This window comes from Cryptomeria japonica, chromosome 3 (genome assembly GCF_030272615.1).
Source record: "Cryptomeria japonica chromosome 3, Sugi_1.0, whole genome shotgun sequence".
NCBI classification, from domain to species: domain Eukaryota; kingdom Viridiplantae; phylum Streptophyta; class Pinopsida; order Cupressales; family Cupressaceae; genus Cryptomeria; species Cryptomeria japonica.
In genome coordinates this window covers 73927445-73951472 of record NC_081407.1, presented here as the reverse complement: position 1 = coordinate 73951472, position 24028 = coordinate 73927445, and the positions used below count along the sequence as shown (strand labels likewise).

Here is a 24028-nt window from a genome sequence, read left to right as displayed (position 1 = left end):
CTTGTGTGAGCTCACAAGTAAATCTTATCCCTTCATCTTGAATTCATCCTAGCCATCAGTTTTCCTCTCCTCTTCATATAAAATAGGGCTCCATCCCTTCATTCAAAACATCTTGAAATCTAGTAAGTTTATGCTTCCCTTTTGAGCCCAGGAAATCATCTTGGCAACTTGATCATCTCATCCTTATCATTTTTCAAATCCATTCCATTTGTGCACAACATTGGAGAGCCATCCACATACAACAATCAAAGGAGCACATCAAGTGGAGCATTATCAAGGGGCGCCTTCACTTCATCAAGCTCAATCCAAAGGAGAAGGTAAAATAGCAAGGTGAAATGGTCTTTTAATGATATTTTAGCATTCTACATGTTTATTTCGTTATGTTTTGATAATTTGACCTTCAAATCTATTTTCCCCTCCTCACAATGAACTAGAGTCCACACTCAATGTACCAGAATGCAGATCTGAGGAGAAATACAAGAGTTGATCATGAAGGATTCACTAGAGTTAGCAGCGTGAAAGGAAGACCCCTGATGAGACAGACATTTGCAGGACCAAGGCAGCCTAACTGGTATGTTCAAAACTTTTATGGTTATTGTTATCAGTGTGACAAATTTGGACATAGGTTAGCTAACTATAAATTAAAAAATAAGCCCACTATGAGTCATGAGAGCAAAAATCCATTTAATGCACTCTGAGATATGAATGTTGTCTGTTATCAGTGCAATGGACTTGGTCATAGGAGTTTTAAATGTAGGAAGAGTAAACCAGTGTCCTACAATAATTTCAAAGATTCGTCTTTCAAAGAAAATGTGAAATGCTATAATTGTCAAGAGTTTGGACATGTAGCAAAGCTTTGTAAGAGCAAGAAAATCAACTAGAAGAGGTTAGCTCCTGAACAGGAACTGGTAGTCAAACTAGAGCACAAAATTGTAGCTGATAAGAAGAAGGAAACTCAATTGGTTTGGGTTAAGAAAGAAAAGGACAAACAAGAATCAAGACTGATAGTGCAGACTGCCCTACATGTTGAAAGAAGAAATCTATGGGTTGTAGACAGTGGCTACTCCAACCACATGACCAGTGATAAAAATAAATTTATCAAACTTGAAGACTGGAATGGTGGCTCAATAAGGTTTGGAGATAACTCATCTATCAAGATAAAAGGAAAAGGTACTCTAAATATTGATAGCAAACTAAAAGCACATGATGTGTATTATGTGGAAGGACTAAAGCACAATTTGTTGAGTGCGAGTTAGATGTGTGACAAAGGTTATAAATTCACCTTTGATTCTACCATCTGCCAAATAAAGAAGGAGAGTATCGGTCAGATTGTAGCCAAAGACAAGAGGATAGATGGTAATGTATACAATCTAAAATAATTTTTTTAATCCCAATGCAGGTTGGGACAAGTAGATGAAAATTGGTTGTGGCATAGAAGATTATCCCACATAAATTTTGACAATCTAGTTGCAGTAAGCAAAAAGGGGTATGTAAGAAATATACCACCAATTATGAAACTAGTGAGCACATTTTGTGATGAATGTGTGAAAGTAAAGCAAACTAATGCGAGGTTCAAGACAAAAGAACACAACACCTCAAGACCACTTGAAATTGTACATACAGATTTGTGTGGTCCAACTAGGACAAGAGCCCTTGCTGGTGAAAGATATTTTCTGCTCGTCATTGATGACTATTCAAGGATGACATGGGTCACTTTCCTACAAGATAAATCACAAGAATTTGACGGATTCAAGATCTTTCAAAAGATGGTAGAGAAGGAAAGTGGGTGCAAGCTGAAATATCTAAGATCAGACCGAGGTGGAGAGTTTACATCAAATAAGTTTGAAGATTATTGTGAAAGACATGGAATCAGAAGGCAATACTTAGCCCCCAGGACACCACAAAAAAAATGGTGTGGTAGAAAGGAAGAATGGGACAGTCAAAGAGATGGCCAGAACCATGTTAAATGAGGCAAGATTGTCGGACATGTATTGGAAGGAAGCGGTTCATACTGTTGCATATAAATTGAATCGAGTTCAACTAAGAACAAATAACAGAATGACACCTTATGAGTTGTGGTATGACCAGAAACATCAGTCAAGTACTTCAAGGTATTTGGAAGAAAGTTCTTTATCAAAGATGTGGATGGTTTAGGTAGTTTTGATTCCAGGAGTGATGAAGGAATTTTCCTTGGTTACTCAACTAATAACAAGGCTTATAAATTCTATAATAAAATACTAAGAAGTCATTGAGAGTGTACATGTAAGAGTTGATGAGGATATGCACAAAGGAGGACAAGCACAAGTAAACTAGTATGATGATTCCGATGATGAAGGTGAAGAAGCTCAATCAAAAAATGAACCAGAAGAAGCATCCAAAAGGGTCCCTAACTAGTATGTGTAGATAAACCACCCAGAAGAGAAAATTTTAGGTAATAAGAGTGATGGTCTGCAGACTAGGAGAAAACTTGCCCGAAATAATGAAAGTGTCAATTTCTACCTTATGACTGAAGTAGAACCTAAAACATTCAATGAGGCCAGTAAAATTCAGAAATGGATGGATGCCATGGAAGAAGCATTGCAGCAGGTTGAGAAGAACAAGACATGGCAATTAGTCCCTAGACCAGAAGATAAGAACATCATTAGCACCGAATGGGTTTACCGGAACAAGATAAATGAAGAAGATAAAATTGTTAGGCATAAAGCTAGACTTGTGTGCAAAGGTTACTCTCAAGTAGAGGGAAATGATTTTGAAGAAACATTTGCATCGATGGCTAGACTAAAAGCAATTAGGATGTTTCTAGATTTTTTAGCCTACAAGGGTTATAAGGTATATCAAATGGATGTAAAATCTTCCTTTCTCAATGGAAATTTGGAAGAAGAAGTGTATATGGAGCAACCAAAAGGTTTCTTGCTACATGATGATGAAACCTTTGTGTGTCGGTTGAAGAAGGCCCTGTATGGTTTGAAGCAGGATCCTAGAGCTTGGTATTCAAGGCTAGATAAATACTTGAAGGAGAAAGGATTAAAAAAGAGGAGTAATAATAGCAATATATACATCAAGGTTGATGGAAACCACATGATCATTGTGGTTATGTACGTAGATTACATCATTTTTGGAGGCAACAAGGACACTCTTTGCAAAGATTTTGCTGATCAGATGTAATCACAGTTTGAGATGTCAATGCTTGGAGAGTTGACATACTTTCTTAATTTGCAGATATCACAACTAGATAAGGAAATCTTCATCTCAAAAACCAACTATGCAAAGGACATTCTAAAAAAGTTTTAAATGGAGGACTGCAAACCGATGAGTAACCCCATGTTGATCGGAATCAAACTGAGCAAGTATGATGATTCATCAGTAGTAGATCATACATTATATAGATAGGTAGTTTATTGTATCTTATTGCTTCTATATTGGTTATAGTGTAGGCAGTGTGTATGGTGGCTAGATTTCAAGCGGAACCTAAGTAGTCACATATGAATGTAGTTAGTAGAATTTTTAGGTACCTGCAAGGGACACTCAATTATGGATTATGGTACCCTAAACAAGTAAAAATCATCCTAGAAGCATATATTGATGCTAGTTGGGTAGGTTGCATTGATGACCAGAAGAGAACAAGTGGTGGTTCATTCTTGGACTAGGTGACTGGTTGGTCTCATGGCATAGCAAGAAGAAGGATTCAATTTCTCTATCCACTATAGAATCAGAATACATTGTTGCTACCACATGCTTCTCTCAGATGCTTTGGATGAATTAGACCCTCAAAGACATACAGGTAGATCTCTCTGATCCTATTCCCATCCGATGTGACAATTCAAGTGCTATCAATATATCAAAGAACCCAGTGATGCACTCAAGGATAAAGCATATAGCCATCAAGTATCATTTTCTTAGGGAGAAAGTTGAAGGATAGGAGGTCATAATGGAATATGTCCCCACTGTTGAACAAGTGGCAGAAATCTTCACCAAGCCATTACCAATAAGCACTTTTGAGTACTTAAGACACAAGTTGGGAGTTGTGTCACTTGCCTCATGCACTTAATCTTGGAAGGAGATCTATGGTTCAGGAAATTCATTGTCCCTATATCTTGGACCATATGCTAGACATAGGGGGAGATCAAGTGTTTAAGATGCAGTACCGACATGATTGAACTTTTGGGTATACTGGAAGCATAAACTACAGAAGACCAAAATTGTTGTAGGAATACCCAAGAGAATTTCATGATTACGGGGGAGAATGCACTGTATAACCGGTGGAGAATAAATTAGATGGAAGGATGCCCTAACCCTATTTCATTGTTGTCAAAGGGGGAGAATGGTAAAATGGGCCGGATGAAGGAACAGGGTGTGTTGACATCAATGCCAAAGGGGGAGATTGTTGGCATTTGGTTGTCATTGTTGGCAAAGGTGGATGTCGACAAGGATGACATGTGGCGGTATGCAGAGGTCGGTGAAGTGCTCATCGACATGGTAGTTGGAAGTAGGTCAACATTAATGGAGAACTCGCATATCATGGGTTGATGATAGAATGTTGCGACTCAAGGAAGATAGCATGGCAAGGTGATTGAAACAATCTAGCAGGATGTTTGATCTGATCCTTGTATTCTATGGGTAAAAGAAATAGCTGAGCCATTAATGGCAACTGACAGAGCAACACAGAAAAGCATACATTGTAGACATCCAAAAAAAAAAATGTGCAATTGAAGGTGAGTAGATGGCGGTGTTGTTTGATGTGATATAGATCACCATTCTAGAAAAGAAGAGAAAATTAGATCTGATACAGATTGAGTGGTGAAGGAAAACCCTAACATGCCACTATTTAAATGCTTCTTTTGGTAGGAACCCTCATAGATAAATATGTCAACTCAAGACTGGAAATGATTCAATGTTGGATGAGATATTGGAGATAAGTGTGAGCTTGAGAAAAAGGAGGGATTATCAGTGTGTGATTTGCCTAAAGAAGTGTTGAAGTGAGTGATAGTAGAGTACTGGTAAGAGGTCACTACTGGCAAGTGTTGATGCAACCGATGACTTGTTAAGATATATAACAGTTAGGATAACCGATAGAGGGGGAATTGGTTGAGAAGCGTCCAAGAGTAGCACAGTGCAGTGTGAGGAGTGAATCAGAGAAAGAAAAGAGAAGGCAGAGTACAACCAGTAGGAGATCAAGTAAGTAACTATGGATTTTTTGTGACAAAACCGGTAAACCAATGTAGTTATAGAACCGGTAAACCAGTGAAAGTGCTCAATAACCTTTTGTGAAGTTCAAACCGAATAAAGGATTCATCAAATTCAATGACAACAAAAACACTAAAGTGGTAGCCAGTGAAAGAAATGGTAGTCATGATAATATTTTCTTGGATTATCTGTGACAAAACCAGTAAACCAATGAAAGTGCTCAATAACCTTTTGTGAAGTTCAAACCGAATAAAGGATTCATAAAATTCAATGACAACAACAACACTCAAGTGGTAGCCATAACGAGTGTGCCTCCTTTGTCCAAATTCTTTAGAAAATAATTCACTCCTCTTAATGAATCTTTGCATAGTATTATGTCTCAATTGCAATTATTACAAAGGAATGTGTTGAAACTTCTCCCTATTAAACCAATTGATCCTACTAAGGCCATCGTCAACCCAGTCATGACACTGAAAAGTGTTATTCTTTGAGAAGTAATATTTAAGACTTGAATGATCACAATACTATATGTCATAGGCTAGTGTGAATGATAAAGGAAACAAATCAGTAGCTCCTCCTAATCAAAACCTTCAAATTTTCACTGATCCTTTACTTTCCTATTCCACTAATCTGATTGATATTGATCATCTTTCCTTCTCTCCCAATGTTGTTGGCCTTGAATCTAATAATGTGGTGAACCTTGTTGACAAAAATGAAACTCCTAAGGACTTTAGAATTACATTTGATCCTAGTGAGACTATTAAAGCACCTAATGGCCCACTTTACATAACTGCGAAAATCAAAGGCATACCTTCTCAAGGGGTGCTTATTGATCCAACTTGCATGGTTAATGTGATAACTAAAGAGTTTATTTATACTTTGCAATTGCATCAATTGATATATGATGATACTAATGTGATAGTTAGAGTTTTTTTATGTCTTGTCTTGTCATGCTATTGGTTCTATTGTCCTTCTTATTGATGTTGGCACTAAATGCTTAGATGTTAAATATTGTATCATTCCTACATCCGATCAATTTCATGTGAAGTTGGTACATCCTTGGATCTCTTCCATGAATGTGATCTCTTCTAGTGTTTATAAGTGTTTGAAATTTCTTCGTAATGATAAAATCATATCTGTTAATCATAGCATATCAACCTACAGTGAGGCGTGTAGATATTTGTCTTAATTATTTTTGGTCTGAATAATTCCAACCTCTTCAACCTAGAAGTGATGCTCTCTTTAAATCCTATGAAAAATGGAAAAATGATATGATTTTGCCTTTGAGTAAACCTATAAATCCAACACTTAACATTCCTCTTGATGATCATATACCTCTTCTTGAGGATAATATTATTCTTCCTCACAAGGATAGAAATAATCATCTTCCCAAAGAGGAATCTATTCCTTCTCCTATGGATGAGTCCATTCCTCCTCCCAAGGATAGAAATGCTCCTCCTCCCAAGAATCAACCTATTCCTTCTAAGGGCAGACCTATTCTTCCTTCTCATGATGGACCCGGTCTCCTTCCTACACCTCCCATTTCTCTTTTATATGGCGTAGTTCCTCCTCCTACATCTTACAAAGAGAAGCGTCCGGCCTCTCCTATTGTTCAATCTAAAATACCTCAACCCATTCATCCTTCCTTAAAATAAAAAAGGAAGCCTATTCCTAATGAACCTAAATCTTCACAACCTTCTCCTAAAACTAAACGAAACTTTTGTGTGAGAGAACGCTGATGGAGACGTCGTGCTCGAGCTCATGAGCTTGCTTTCCAAACCATTTCTTCTCCCAAGGCACCTACTATTGACATGATTCTATTTTCTCCTAATGAGAATGTTCAACCTAATTCTCCAAGACACAATGCTTAAAACAAATGATGGTTCAAGTTATATTCCTATTAGAGATCTTATTATTAATAATCTTGATTTAAAGAAATAGGGATGAAGTTGTGAAGAATGGAACTTTGAAGCATATGTCTGAATGGTATGACAATTTTGATGATAATAGAAAAAGGACTTTAGAGGAAGCTACTATTAAATATTTAAATGTGTACAGTAAAGCTCTAATAGAAATAATTTCAGAGATACCAAAAGGTTTATATGATATTTTGGAAATGAGAAAATGGACTACTAAATATGAAGATGAAAGACTTAAGGAATATGTAGTAGTTAACATATGTCTGGTGATAGTAGTAGATGAAATAAAAAGGATACTTAAGGAAGCTCATCAATATTTTAGAAGCGAAACTAGAATAAACAAGATTATGATTGGACAAGTAGAAAAAGGTGATGAAGGACATTGAGGCAATCTGAAAGCCAATTTTGGAAAGAAATCATTATGATATTGTCTCATTTTCCCCCGCATCATAAGAAGAACAACCCAAAGATGATCATGCTACTAAAAGTGCTCTGGTAAAGGAAGATAATGTTAACGATAAGAAGGGAGATGAGTCGGTAAAAGGTGAAAAGGAAATAGGTGATGATAATATGGATGAAGATACATAGAATCCTCCAGATCAGCCCATGTATATAACACCCTAATTTTAGAATCAAACTTCGCTGGTTGATGATACAAGCCTTAAAGAGGTCAAAATAGAATTAGATGCAAATGATAAAAAGGATGCAGCAAGAGACACTACATATGTTGTAAAAGATTTTCTTGAAAAGGAAAAACAAATTGTTGATGATCTAGCATTGTTCCAAGGTCGATTGACTTATATTATCTCTCTCCCATCCAAAATCTAAAGCTAGCATCACTAGCACAAGCTAAGGCAAGGGAGGAGATCTTAAAATCACACATTGAGGACAGTGAGCTTGTAAGTCTTGCATCTGGTATCCTAGAGAGAATAATGGATACATTTCAAAAGGATACATCTAATTCCCCTTTTGACCAACTGAAAAGTATGATAAATTTGATGAGCACTCATTTTGAGTCATTGAAGAAGTCAGTTGAGGTAAAAGTTTGCAATAAGTCTAATGTAAGTAGGCTCCAGACATTTAAAAGAACATGATTGTCAATGATAGAGTGAAATTGGATACTTGTATTAAGAGCATTCAAGATGCATTATCCGAAGGTGGAAATATTTATAAATCATGTCTATCATTGTTTAAGTTCACTGGGAATATTGAAAATCAATCCAAAGATCACGAAGAGAAATTAGCCAGCATATCTCAGCCATTTGATCCCTTGTCGGTTTTTGTGAGTAGTCATGAAGATCATGTAATAGCCTTACTTGACAAAATCAAGAGTTTGAGCCATGACAGGGAGAAGATTGTTAGCATAGTTGATGAACTTCGGAGTCACATCACTCCCAAGTTAGACACATTGCTCAGTGCATTGAAGGATGCTCTGGACGCTCTGATCGCTAGTGAACCTTCAAACCTTAAGTCGGTAGAGACACAAGCCTATCTATTAAGTGGTCTTATATATATTCTAGAGTGTCTAAAGATGGTCTGAGATAGCGATTTGGGTTCATTGAAGAACACTTTTGCAGATATCTTCGAGTTCTTGTAAGTTAGTAAGGTCTGTGTGTATATATGTAGTTTGTATATAGAATTTTGGCTTGAATTTTAGCATCTAGATCCCTACCTTTGCCATTAATATCAATGGGGGACTATAGAGTAGTGAAAAATGTTGTATTCATCTTAGGGGTAGTTCTAGAATTTTGGAATGTTGGATTTTTTAAGTTTTGTAGTGTACATATGTTGGTACTAATTCTAACACTTGGTCATTTTTCACTAAGTGTTTCCATCAATGCCAAAGGGGGAGATTTTTGGCAAGAGACATTGTACAGGTAGTCAAATTTTGTCATTGATGGAACTCATGTCAAAAATTTCATCTGCAGTTCATGATTTGCTTCTACCAGAACTTAGATTGAGTTTTGGATAGGTTTGGTGAGTTAGAACAGAGTATCCAACATTTAATTTTGGTTGAATATTTTGTATTGTAGAGCTAGAGTAAGAGAATTGGATGTTTGGAGTACCTTATTCTAGAATATTAGCCTCTGGTGATGATTGTCGTGCAAGTTGGAAGATTTGGTGTACAGGTTTTCAAGATGAATAGTGTGGTATGGCTGACATGTGTGAGAAATCACTATGTGGATTATGTGGATTGATTTTGATGATCATTTCTATGTTTGAGGATGTTTATCCTACATATGGGTAGCATGTGGAAAATTCTTTTTGGTCCGTATATGCATTGGAGTTTAGATTGAGCCGACTATGTATGCACATTTCAGTATTTGGATAGTATTTTTGAAGCCAGCATGTAGAAGACCTAATTTTATATTGTGGATATAAAAAATTGATGGACATGATCATTTTTATATCGTTAGATGTGTGGAAAGTATTTGTGTTCGAGTGTGTGCAGTTTCACGTGCACAAGTGAAGGATTTATGCTCAGGAATATTGCAGATAAGCATAATAGAGCAGTGGTAGAGCAGGGGAAGAATAAGTGTTATTGTTGATTGCTTTGTGTTTCTACATCTTTCTTTCATTCATTTGCGTTAAGTGGTTAAAAGGATAAATTAATAAGGTTAAAAATTGCATAACATTGATTCACCCCCCTTCTCAGTGTTCCTTGATTCCAACAATTGCACCATATTTCCACAAGAGTATCATGGTGTGACAAGGCATATATTTTCATTTGACTTTTGTATCACATACTTGGTACATGATCACCCTAGTTACTTATTCATTGGTGTGCAATTTAAATTAAAATATAAAATCAAGGTTTATTATAATGTTGTAGCATGACTCTTATTTGTACTTTCATACCTTATTCCACTCATCTCTCCAACACTTAATATTTCTACCTTATAATCCTATTTTATCCTATCCCACCAATTATACTCCCTAGTTTTCTAATCCTTATCTACCTATTTCTATTTGTCATCCTATCCATTTCAACAACATACTCAATTTGTTTGAATCCACCAATATTTTTTCGAGGGGGCATATAAAAATTCCCTGCTCATGATTCCTCTTCATACTTCCTAGGTTGTCTAGTCAATAGTCCTCATCTATTTGTAGCCACTGTGTTTTCATCTTTTGTGATATGATGACAATTATTCTAGTCATGGTGTCATATCAAAAAGGGAAAAAATGTTGATACCCAAAATTCACTACTAACCATCATCTTATTTCTTATTAATTAATTATTCTCATAATCTATCACTTTATTATATTCTCCTCTACCCAAATTTCTTTTCAACCTCTACTTCTTGTCTAAGGTTAATTAATTGAACCAATTTAAATAACTAATATTAGCTCCTAATTCATCTAACTTGATTAATTAGCTAATATATGATTAATTAATTTATCAAGGCTAATAAATTCATATTAATATTTCCTCTAATTTTGAAATTCCACATCACCCCAATCTTCCACCCTTCAATCCTAGTTATTTAATCTCCTCACATGAATTAAAATTTAAATACATTGTCATTTTTTATGTGTACTCACTTTTCCCATTATCCCACATATGTGAGAAATCGTAATCACCCCTCCTTTCTCACATATGTGTGATCATGAAATCTTGCAAGTTAGAAATCCAACCAAGGCTCCTTCTCACCTTCGACTTTTTCCTTATGTCCACTACCTTGCTTGTAGACATGCTTGAGCATGCTCCTCAAACATGTGTAGCCTTTATTTCATCTTACACTTTTTTCCTATCTCATCTTACACTTATTAAATATTTTCTTGAATCCTCTTGTGATACTTGTCACATGACTAAAACGTTAAATTATTCCTAAGATATTTTCTTAATATCCTAGCTTCCCATTAATAATTTATCTTGTTTATCTATTTTTTAGATGAAAAACATATAATTTTGAGTCCTCCCCTTTTATCATCTATCCACATATTATCCTCAATCTACCAATATTTTTAAGCAACACATTCTATCATATCCTCATAATATATCTATTTGATCTCTCATCCTAATCATATCTTCGTGTTGCTTACTCACTAGGAAATAACATTACACAATTAAAACATTAAATTGATCACGATAAATGGATCATTGGGTACAATCTAGATTATCTCAATCAAAGTAGAAATGGAAAATAAGATATACTTTTTCCCATTTACTGCATTTGAATCTTCATGTGTTTGTACCTTTATTTTCCCTTGTCTTCACTTATTATCTCCACTATTTGTCTAATATCATACACAAAATAGTTTATTGATCCATTTAGACTTATGATTTGATGTTAATGACTTTATTTTTATTTGTTTTTCTTAGTCCTAGATGCATATAGGATAAGAGAGCACACTATTTCAATGAATTTTTTATATGCAAATCAATGAAGGTCAAAAGACAAAACTATCATGTTAACTATTCTTTGAAAAATCTCAAGTGGTCCCTACCATTTTTCTTGATATAGCTACAAGTAACTGAAATATTACAACCACATAGAGGTTTCATTCTCTCTATTCATTTATTTTATTATTTTATTTATTCTATCTACTTTAATTTCACTTGTATATCATATGGGCTATTTTGGTTTATTTCTTTGGCCATCTCCTATTTTCTATTGTGTAGGTGGGTTCAAAATTTAGTGAAAACTTTCAACTTTACAACATTTTTCAATGAAAATGTGAGACAAATGAAAGCATGTAAGAAGAGTGATATTAAATTATGCAAATTATTTTGTTCATTGGTTCCTTTATCTCTACTATTTAGTATTTAGAACTTAATTTATCGATTATGTATTATAGTATTACATAAGTTTCGTTTTACAACCTAACTTGTATTATTGTTTGGTAAAAGTTAACAATATAGTAATTTCACCATTCAAAATATTCTAAATTATCTAAAGTTACCCGAAATCTCAATCTCACTCCTCTCTTTAGAATAATCCTAGATATCATTTCTACATTTCTCCCAACTATCATATTGTCCCCTTTCCTACAAGACATCTCGTTCATCTTGATCTTTTCACTACTCTTTTAAATTGCCTTACCATTTTCACTACTATTTTCTTCCAAACTATTGCTAGCTCCCTACTAAATTCATTTATAAGTTCAATGTTTTACACTTAAATGATAAAAATTTGCATTCATAGATTCATTGTTGCATGAATAACTAAATCTAAAACATAATAAAATAAATTGATTATTTAGTGGAAAAGAACCATAGCTATTTATACTCTATTCATTTTTATCATGAATAGAAAGCTACTATGAAACACAACAAGAACATAATCATCTTATTCTATCCTCTAGTCCAAACAATTGGTAGGTCATACTAAAAATTCATTTCAAGATAAAGGAAAATCAAATGAAGATCATGCTTGTCAAGGATGATGATATGGGAATTTTTTTTAAAAAATCTATAGCACAATTGTGAAAATGAAGTTATCGATCCTAATTAAGATTGGCTCCTTACGGGCTATTATTAATTAGACATTAGGAATTGAAAAGTAAACTTCAAGACAGTATTGACAACCTATTAAAACCTTGACGAGATCATAGACAAATCCTAGATGAAGACAATCGATTAGACCCAAAATACTACTGAAGAGGCCTTAATAATCATCAAACTTGACTTTCATAAAACATATGATTTTGTCCACTGACCATTAACTCTTAACATGCTAAAATAGCCAGATTTTTCACTAAAGACATGTAATCCAGTTATAATGTTGTTCATAGATCCTAACATGAGAGTAGTTGTTAATGGATAACTCTCCTCGCAATTGGTTGAAATTCTATAGCCATTGTTAACAAGGGAGGACGACAATTTAAACGATCTTGGCCTTAACCTTCACTAGTAATCTCGTCATTTGATATTTCAAAATTCTATTCCGTAGATTGACATTTCTTTGGGAAATCTGGACGCTAAATTTGAATTGGGTTGAGGATGTTCGTTGAGTACAGAGATGAAGATCTGATATGGTGTGCTAAAATATTTAGTGTTTTCTCCTCTTCAAATCAGGTGCTCGTTCTTTCTTCGCATCTGGTTCATGTTTTGATGAACCGATTTGTCTGTGTAGGATTGTGTGTGTGATACACATATTCAATGGCAAACAGTGGATCAGAATAGTTTGTGGCCTTGTGGCCGGCTTCTGATTATAGCAGAGTACTGTTTTTTATTTGAAAGGAAATGCATTATTCATGAGGCTGATGTCAGGGTAGTTTATGTAATTGTTTGAATCAATAGAAAAAATCAGTGTGCATTATTACTGGGTACCTATCAGTTTCTGTATATGTAGAAGCTCTTGAAAATCGACATTCGTGAACTCGTGATAATTGGAAACCAATGTACAACATTGACTGATTACAGATAAAAATAGAAATACACGCAATGCCAAGACTGGCGACCAGAAGTGGTTTCTAACACGACACTCCTAAAATACATCGGCCCAAATAAAAACTAGCAAACAAAAACATGCAAAGACCCAAACTTGGAGATTTATGGTGTCCAGAGTCCACCGACGTAGTTTGAAAACCATTTATTTGGAATAGCAAATAAGCGTAACAACATTAAATCCAAATCTAAAATATAGAGCGAGGTCATCAATGGCTGTTGGAAGTCCCAAAGAGCGCTGCCTCGCGCATTAATTCGTGGTTTTTGGATTTGTGATTTTCTTGGTCTTCACATTTAACTGCAAAAATAGCGACAAGCAACTTCTTTGACTTTGGTGATTTCAGAACAATAGCAACTTTCTCTGCTTCTGGCAAATGCAGTCACACAACCTTGATTTGGGACTTCCTCCTTGGACAGCGACTTCACCAAATCCACGATTTCTGGCTCCTCCTTAGTGGTTCTACGCTTTCTTCACACTGCTGATGTAAAACACTAAAAAATTCCTAAGATCTTCTTCAACGCTGGGCTTCATGGCTTTTTGCTTCCATGAACCTATATAACAGTCAACTCTGGGACTCTACAATGATCTTCCGATCTTATTCACGATCTTTCTTCTCTTTCTTGGCATCTAGATCTGCTGACCTCTTTGAACCTGCTATTCACCTCCACAGGCCTCTACAAACCCTTCTTCTTTTCCCCCAATGAACATGCTCTGATAGCAATTGTAGATTTCAAAACATAAGCAATAAAAGAACACACAATGCTACAAACACAGAGAAATTATTTTATTCATTCAACTCAAAAATAGATTACATTGCAGACCATGTTTTAAACATCACGAATAAGCAGTATTTTAGAGAGGTTGCAGCCTCAATTCGTAGAATCTATCATGCATTGTTCGCTGGGAGGAAACTAGGGAAATGAAATGCCAAACAGAGTTTAGAAAGACATGCGAACTCAAGCTAAAACTGATTATTAAAGCGGTGCATGGAAGTGAAAGAACATATTGTGGTGGTGAAAGCATGATCTTCATGCGATACATGGAAAATGACAGAGCAAGGTCAATGGCTGTTGGAAGCCAGAAAGAGCTCTGCCTTGCGCATTAGTTCGCGTATTGCTGTTGGATTATCTTCGTCTTTGTCCCTGAAACAACGATGAAACCCATGGTCTTCGTTTTCAAACACCATCAAATCAATATGCTTACACTTGCCTGAGGATTTGATGGCTTCGTAGTACTCGACTCCTCTATCCCTCAAACAATCTTTCCCTGCAACCACAACCAACATGGGAGGAATGCTAATCACACCACTGAACTGTGAAGGCAAATACATGACCGGGTTGCTGAATGGGTGATTCCTATTTCCATGCGCTTCTAAGGGCAATGCCAATCTCCAATATCTATCACATGCTTCTACAGTCACCAAAACATCGAGTGGACATACATTCTCCGAATGCGTACGATCTGTCGCTGAAAAGAAAGACTGAATGAGAATCGCTCCTCTGATATTGTTAAAGATATCGCAAGCATGGACTCGCAGGAGGAGATGATGCACTATATTCCCTCCCGAGCTCTCCCCCATCACAAAAACATTGCTCAAATCGGCGTGGGCATCGAGCCAGGGATCAGAAGCGCGCTCAGTTGAGAAAAGCCATTGGAGTACGGCCATGGAGTCATCATAGGCGGCAGGAAGGCGATGCTCAGGGGCCAATCTGTGATTCACTGAAACTATCATTACTCCAAAGCTTGCAGCCCACTTTTCGCAAAAAGTGTGGGAATAATGATACGCAGGTGAAAAGAAACAAAAGCCGCCGCCATGGAAGAAAAGCCCGACAGTTAACTTGGAGGAGGTAGGGGTTTGCGGAGGAAGGAAGAGGCGCACCCAAAGGCCGAGTGCCTCATCTACTACAACATCTCTAGTGTTAACAGAGAGAGGAAGGCTCACAATCAGATCCTCACTGCGAACAATTCGTCCATCGTCATAAAGTTTAAGAAACCCTGGAAATTCTTCCACCAAAGTTGGCACTTGAGTTTCTTTTTCTACGCCTATCCTCAGCTCGCTGGTCGTGACTTCCTCCTCCATCGGAGCAGGTGGAGGGCGAAACATGTATGCAGGGTTCCCAGTCAAATTGGAAGTTAAATTCAAAGTTTCTTGTAAATTTAGTTAATTGTGGACATTGATTTGTAAATTTCAGATTCCAATATTGAGAACGTTCTTGTAACTTTGAATACCACTTATTAATAATATATCTCCACCCTAGTTGATTGCAATATCATCCCCATCTTGTTTTTAATATATTGGAACGAACAAGGATGTTTCAATAATGGTGAGAGTAGGTGTGATATATAATAAATTATTGTTAATTTTTTAATAAGAAACTATTAATAAATAGATGGTGAAGTGTTAATCATAATTAGGTATAACATGTTATAATATACAAAAATGGGTGCAATTATTCATCAAAATTTGGCTACAGATGGGATCTAAGTCAATTTGATTTATTATAAGAAAAATTACAAAATAGAATATTATGTTATAAAATTAAATATTAGATGTATATCACATTTAACAATTTAAATACCACTTATTAATATTAATATCTCTATCCTTGTTGATTACAAGATTCCTCATCTTGTTTTTAATATATTGAAATTAGGGGGAGATTACAAGATTCTTCATCTTGTTTTTAATATATTGAAATTAGGGGGAGAGAACACAAAATTGTGATATATAATATACCCTTATTAATGTTTAAATAAGAAAATACTAAAAAAAAATATGATAAAGTGTTAATCATAATTTAGTAGAGCATGTATATAATGTATTCAATTGGGTGGAACCACTCATCAAAATTTAGCTACATGTGAGATCTAAAACAATTTGATTTATACAAAATATAATATTATGCTATTAAAATCAAATATTAGATGTTTCATCGCATTTAATAGTTTGAATATTACTTTAAATAATAATATCTCCATCCTAATTGATCATATGATTCCCCATCTTGTTTTTAATATATTGAAATTAGGGGCAAAGAACACAAAATTGTGATATATAATATATATCAATATTAACATTTTAATAAGAAAATATTAATAAATATATGATAAAATGTTAATCCTTATTTAGTATAACATGTTATAATGCATTGAATGGATTCAACTACTCATCAAAATTTGGCTACATTTGAGATCTAAGTCAATTTGATTCTGATGGTATGATGAAAGAATAAAGATCCGATCAACTACTGAGAGGGGAGGGGGTGAATCAGTAGATAGAAAACTTTATAGACTTTGACCAAACTCAAAATTAACCTCTCAAGGCAAACTCTAAACTGACTAGTTTCAACACTGAACTTCAAATGCAATAATACTGACAGGATAAATTGGTTGACTGTTATAACTAATTAACAGTAAAACAACTTGAAATACACAAAACCTTTTATCTTAACCATTCAAATACTTTACTAGCAGTAGTTAAAACATATTTCAGATTGATGTCGGTTGTCATAACATATCAAAGTGGATTTAGCAGTTAAGCAATTCAACCATAAACATAACCACAAAAACATTCACCACTTGACAAAATATTTTTGACGTGGAAACCAAAATGGGAAAAACCACAGTGGGGATGAATACCCACAAGTATTCTGAATTCTTCTGAAGTTCGCCCTATTAGGAGCCTAGCCTGTTAAAGCTTTACAAAAAGTCTTGTTAAGAACAGATCCTATTAGGGACCACCCGGTTAAGGGATTGACTATAATGCCCTATTAAAAGAAATACCTTGTTAAGAGTAACCTCAGTAGAGGGTTTATAATCCAAGCTAATGGATCACCGGGTTAGAGGATTTGCACAATGAAGCTTGTTAGAGCTTACCCGGTTAGGGGATTTGACTGTTGTAATTGTTAGAAAACAATAGGGGTTTGCTGATATGTTTGAATAGCACTACACTTGCTTGTTCAGATCCTTTTCATGCTCCTATCTGCCATTACACATACTGCAGATACATTATCGGGTTCAACAACTACTCTCTCACTCTCAACTACAAATTTTCCAACTCTGAAACCAACCAACTCAACGACCTTATAAACAAATCAACAGGTCGATAACACATCACAAACCTAAACATCTCATAGAGATTACAAACAAATCGGTTCAAGTATGACTGTTGGATTACATAGAAATCAATGCACATCATTCAAGATATCCTTGACCGCTCCTTGATCACCGCTTCATCAAACTCTGTAACTCATCACGTGGTTTGCATTACATGCAATGAACTTTCTCATTCCCAAGACAAAAACCATTAGCTCAACATACCATGAATAATTTAAAACATTTCACATACAACATGCATACGTGTCATAATATTTGTTATTCATCATTTGATAATAATCTGCTTCAACTCCATTGGTTAGGGTTTGGTCTCATCTACAAGTAGGGTTACCAGTTCAACTCTCCATTTCATAAGTAATACTAGTTTCCAGTACAAACTCTCCTACCAGTTGCATTACCCTTTGCTAGCTCTTCCTACCGGTTGCATTACCCTTTGCTAGCTCTTCCTACCGGTTGCAAGACAACATTATAACAACATCATAACCGATTAATTGACATCATTAACAACATAACATATCATTAATGCAATCTTCATGCAAATGCCAATAGATTCATTATAAGAAAAAATACAAAATAGAATATTATGCTATTAAAACTAAATATTAGATGTGTCATCACATTTAATAGTTTGAATGCCACTAATTAATAATAATATCTCCATCCTAGTTGATTACAAGATTCCCCATCTTGTTTTTAATATATTAAAATTAGGGGGAGACAATAAAAATTGTGATACATCTAATATATCATTTTTAATGTTTAAATAAGAAAATATTTATGAATATAGATAAAATGTTAATCATAATTTAGTAAAACATGTTATAATACATAAAATTGGTGCAACTATTCATCAAAAGTTGGCTACATATGAGATGTAAGTTAATTTGGTTTATTATAAGAAAAAATATAAAAATGGACTATTATGCTATTAAAATTAAATGTTAAAGACGTGTCATCATATTTAATAGTTTCAATACCACTTGTTAATAATAATATCTCCATCCCAGTTGATTATAGAATTCATGTGCCAATAGCATCCCCATCTTATTTCTAATATATTTAAATGACAGGAAGAGAAGACAAAATTGTGATACATAATATATCATTATTAATGTTTAAATAAGAAAATATTAATAAATATATGATAAGTGTTCATCATAATTTAGTATAACATGTTATAATACATAAAAATGGTAGAAAAACTACTCAGAAAAATTTGGCTACATATGAAATATAACTCAAATTGATTTATTAAAACAAAAATTACAAAATAAAATACTATGCTAATAAAATAAAATATTAGATGTGTCATCACTTTTAATAGTTTTAGTACCACTTATTAATAATAATATCTTAATTCTAGTTGATTACAAGATTCATGTGCCACTTACATCCCCATCTTCGATATTGTTAGGACCCCCAAAACTTTCTAGATTTTGAGTTCCCATGTTGAGAAAATTTACATGCAGCACTCAGAAAAGTAATTGCAAAAACTTGCCCAATTAGTTCAATTTGTAGAGCTATATTTTGAAGCCTGATTCATCATGTGCAAAATGTCTTTTGGGAGGTTTTGAACACCTATCAGTAAGCATATTGATCAAGTTACAACATCCCATAATCATATTGGATGTATTATTGAAGCACTTGATTTGAGGGGTCAACAAAGGTTCACTATGTGCACATTATTCAGAAAACCCTGAGTAGCCTACTTTGGAGGCTTGCATCTCGCACCCAGTTGATTGTCATGCCAAAATACTTGTTCCCCTATATTATCTGCATATTTATGTACCCCTTTTCCCATTTCTAGATCCCCTGTTCATTATTTGATATACTTTCCAAGGTCAAACTATTTGCAATTTGTCTTGTTTTGCAGATTACGCAGTAAAAGTTTTTCAAGAGAGCTCACTTTGAGCATTTATAAGTTGCACCCAGATAATTATTTCAGATTTATGTGATTCCTTCTAGTTAAATGAGCTTGTATGCAAGTTTCCAAACCCTCGTGATGTCATTAACTATTTTTTCAAAATAAATTTGAAACAAGGTTTGAAGAGGATTTTGGCAGGTTTTAAAGCAAAAACAGCCAAGTTGTCATCTTTGGTGATTAAAATATTATAACCCAGGAAGAGTTAAGAGAATCTTCTTTGCAAAGTTGTTCCAAATATATTAGTCTACATGCTACTCAAGTTCCATGGCCTCACGAGGTCATTTGATCAGTTTTTGAAGGTGGTTTTCAGAGGTCTCGGGCTTGATTTGGCCATTTTGAAAAGTGATTGAAAAATCAAATTTTAGTGATTAAATTCTGCATATTCTCACTCTAGATGCATGTTGTTCAAGTGGTTCTTAGTCAATTTCAGGGCTTAGCTTCTTTCAAATGAATATTTTTTAAGTCAGGCCCACAAGGGACTCAGCTTGCCTCATCCAGCAGTGAAGTTGTCACTAGACAAATGTTAATATTTTATTATTTAAATCAAATGTATGACTTGAATAATAATGTATATAAGCGAGAAATGAGGATATGAGGTAAGTCCAAAGTTCAAAATTTCTTGTGCACTAGTGATATTTTTATATTGGCAAGTGAAAGAGACCAAAGGTTTAAAATGAGTTTTATTTTAATCTATTGATTAATAATGTTTAGAACATTACTAAAATATTTAAAAAGTGGAGCAAAGTCTTGTAGGGCCACTAATGTTTAATGTAGAGCAGGAAGGAAGATCTCGGCACTCGACAAAGTCAAACTTTAACTTCACCGAGTCCCGAGTAGATGACCATACCATCATGAAATATGTATAAAGAAAGCTTTATTAGTGAAGCTAAATAATTCTCTCAGAGCTCGACAAAATGGAGCCTATTTCATCGAGCCCCGAGAGAATATAGGATTTTCCCTAAGATTTGAAATGCAAAGAGAGGCTAGGGTTTTTGACTTGTCGTCTCATGGGAACTGTGATTGTAGGAAACACATAGGATGTTTCATTCCATGCATCCATATGTGGTTCCATGTGCAACCACAATTTTTAATTGTCCTCCATCATGTAAACTGAAAAGAGATTTAAAATTTGAGATATTTAAGCCCATAGATTTCAATGGTATCCCTAGTTTTCCAAATATGATATCAGCTATTAGAAGGCATGATATACCAAATTTTAGTGGATAGATATGTGAATTAGCTCAAAAACACCTTCAAAGATTTAGTGACCTAATGAACAACAATGAAATTGATCATGAGGATGTGATGTAGCCATAACCAGTAAAACCCTCAAAGAGAATCAACTGACTTATGCAGCAAGAGAAACATAACGAAAGAAGAAAGAAAACATAACAAGATTACATAAACATGTCATATTATTTCTTTAGAACTTTTGGCAACCATCTGGTTACCATCATATAATCATGAAAGAACATTTGGTAGTTAACTAGTTACATGCAGGCTAACAGCCAGATACAATCCACCTGGGACTCTAAGAATCAATTGGATCACAAAATACGAATCTCAATCCTCAATCTCTATTATACTTCCTCCACCCCTATAAATGATTACATAACATTATATTTATACCCACCGAAACATATCCAACTCAGCCACATAAGATTACATTTACCAACGCAGGAAAATCAAGCATGTAACTAGGTTGGCCTTAAGAATTAAATAAATCTTTTCAAAAAATAATAACCACGAAGTGTGATTCAGCAGGAAGGTTGGCCACATGCCAAAGAATATTGAACAAGACCCGAAATAGATCCACACGCCAAGAATTGCATTGTTAATGAAGGAAAACCAATTGGTAAGCACAAGAACTATCCCGGAACCCAGAAATAGTCAACCGGAAGCGAAAAAATGACTGGAAAAGAGCCCAAATGAACTGGAAATATGGATTTAAGCACATGAATCAACGTGGAAACCAAAAATAAGATCTTCCACGAAAAGCAAGTAACTACCAGAACCAACCAGTAAAAACATGAAAAACTACATAAAGAACTAGACAAGAACAAAACTGAAAGGAAATATTTTTGGTCAATGCAAGATTGCTCATCGACTGGGGATGCTCCTACATCAGACAACCCAAGTAGACAAAAATATTCCATGAGAGGCAACTTATGAACATCTAAAAGGATTCAAGATAAAGACCCCATGCTCATTTATGATCCACACATCTTCTTTATCTGCCAACCTCTGCTTTAGCTCCTCTGGTGCCTCACCCGGATTCTCTAACCTCTGACCCTCTTTATTTTTCTTCCTTTGCTTCAGATATGCACATTGTCTTTGTTTACTATTCTCTTTCTTCTGCAACTTTGATTTATTTTTTCCACAAGACTTCATCTAGTTTGTCACCATAAGCTCTTTGTCTTCCAGTTCCATCTGTCCATCAGGCTCAACTGTCAGATCTTTCTACAAAAGCAATGTCACCCTCTGGTATAACCTTTGTGCCACAACTGGTTCTATCAGATTTTTCTTCAAACCTTCTGGTATAACCTCTGCAACTGGTTTCTCAGTATTGCAACTTTCCTCAGGACTCAGATTCTTCACCTGCTTCTCTTTCTCCTTCAAAGAAATCAATGTGAACTTTTTCCCATCCTTCTCAATAGTGACTAGGTTTCTTCTACAATCATAAAAATATCCTCTATCAAAATTCCAATGTTTTCCCAACAAGACATGACAAGAACTCATAGATACAACATCACTCAAAAATTCATCTCTAAAAGGCCCAATATTAAAATTTACCAAACACTACTCCTTTATCTCTATCTTTTGATCATCTTGTAACCAACTCACCTCATAAGGACAAGGATACTCAAGCCTTTTCAATCCAAGCTTCACAACCATCTCCTTAGATACCAAATTGTCAGTACTTCCACTATCAACAATAACCTTGCAACACTTACCACTTGATTTGCACACAGTCCAAAAAAGACTCTTCCTCTAAGTAGATTTGGTATCCTTTCTTCTGAACATAAGGGATTTTCCTTGCTCCGATGCACAGTCAGATCCGATGCCTTCACCTTCTGATTCCTCATTTTCTACGCAACTTCTTGTCATTCCTTTCTTACATTCATAGAATCTATGTCTGGTTTCTCCACACTTATAACATTTTCCAGGAAATTCTCTACCAGTACTGCTACTAGCTTTCCTCTGTGTCTTCTATTCCAGTTCTTTACTCCACTTGGGTTTTGATTCATCTTCCTCAACTAGTTTCTTCATACTATCACTCATTTGTCCTTTGAATTTATCCTTCCCTCTATTCGATTGTCTTCTTCCTCATCTTCTCCTCTGCCTTGAAAGCATATTTGTAAGCTTCTTCAACTATGGAAACCCTCAACATACTCATCTCATCTTGAATGTTAAATGCAAGTCCATTTATGTACCTCACCACCTTTTCTCTATCCATCTCTCTATGTCCAGATCTAATCACTACCTTATAGAATTCCTTAGTATATTCCTTCACAATCACGTTTCTTTGTTTCAAGTTCTGCAACTTCTTCAAAAACTCCAATTCATAGTTTCCTGGTATGAACTTGGCCTTCAATATTTCAACCATTTGTCTCCACTGGTTGATCTTGAATTCACCATTCTCCACTATGTCTTTCTACAATTCTTTCCATCATAAGGTAGCATGCCCTTTCAGCTTAGTCTGTGCCAACCAAACTCTCTATGGGTCCTTTACATCCTCAAACTCAAATTAATCCTCCAACTCTCTGATCCAATCGATCAAATCCTCCAGGTTCAGCGTTTCGAAAAAGTTGGAAACTTCAACTCTATTAACTCTACTCGCTTGTGCCACTACTCTCAAGAATCTATCCTCTCTTTCATCTTTCGGTCCTTCAGCTTCTTCAAGCTCTTCACTGGCTTCCTCATATTCATCCTCAGAATTAGGGTTTCTTTGTAAACCAGCCAAAGCATTTCAAATTTTGTTCCTCACTTCATTCTTGAAGTCTTGCATCATATGCCCTACCATCTGTGGGTTTGTCTTTCTAGGCAGAATCTCCTCTTTGACTCTTGTGAACTACCTCAACTTGGCGATCTGACTGTCGGTTTCAATTGTCTCTCCTCAATGATCTATTGAACACATGTGCAACCTACCTCCAATTGGTGATCTGTCCACCTAAAGGAATGCCTCAATGTTCGCAAACAATTCTTTCACCAACTAGTCCATAACTAGCTTTGATACCACTTAATGAAGCCATAACTAGTAAAACCCTCAAACAGAATCAACCGGCTTATGCAGCAAGAGAAACACAATGAAAGAAGCAAGAAAACATAACAATATTACATAAAAAAATTATATTGTTGCTTTAAAACTTCTAGTAGGTAACTGGTTACATACAAACTAACAGCCAGATACAATCCACCCGAGACTCTAAGAATCAACCAAATCAAAAAATTTGAATCTCAATCCTCAATCTTGATTCTACTTCCTTTGC

The 24028-nt window shown here is 35.1% G+C and overlaps 1 protein-coding gene across 1 annotated transcript; it reads right to left on the bottom strand.

The window, feature by feature from the left end:
* Nucleotides 1-14558: 14558 nt before the first annotated feature.
* On the bottom strand, nucleotides 14559-15578 carry LOC131033735 (probable carboxylesterase 15). The gene has a single exon (XM_057965011.2). It carries the CDS (start codon nucleotides 15576-15578, stop codon nucleotides 14559-14561), a length of 1020 nt encoding a protein of 339 aa, XP_057820994.2.
* Between the last annotated feature and the right edge of the window lie 8450 nt (nucleotides 15579-24028).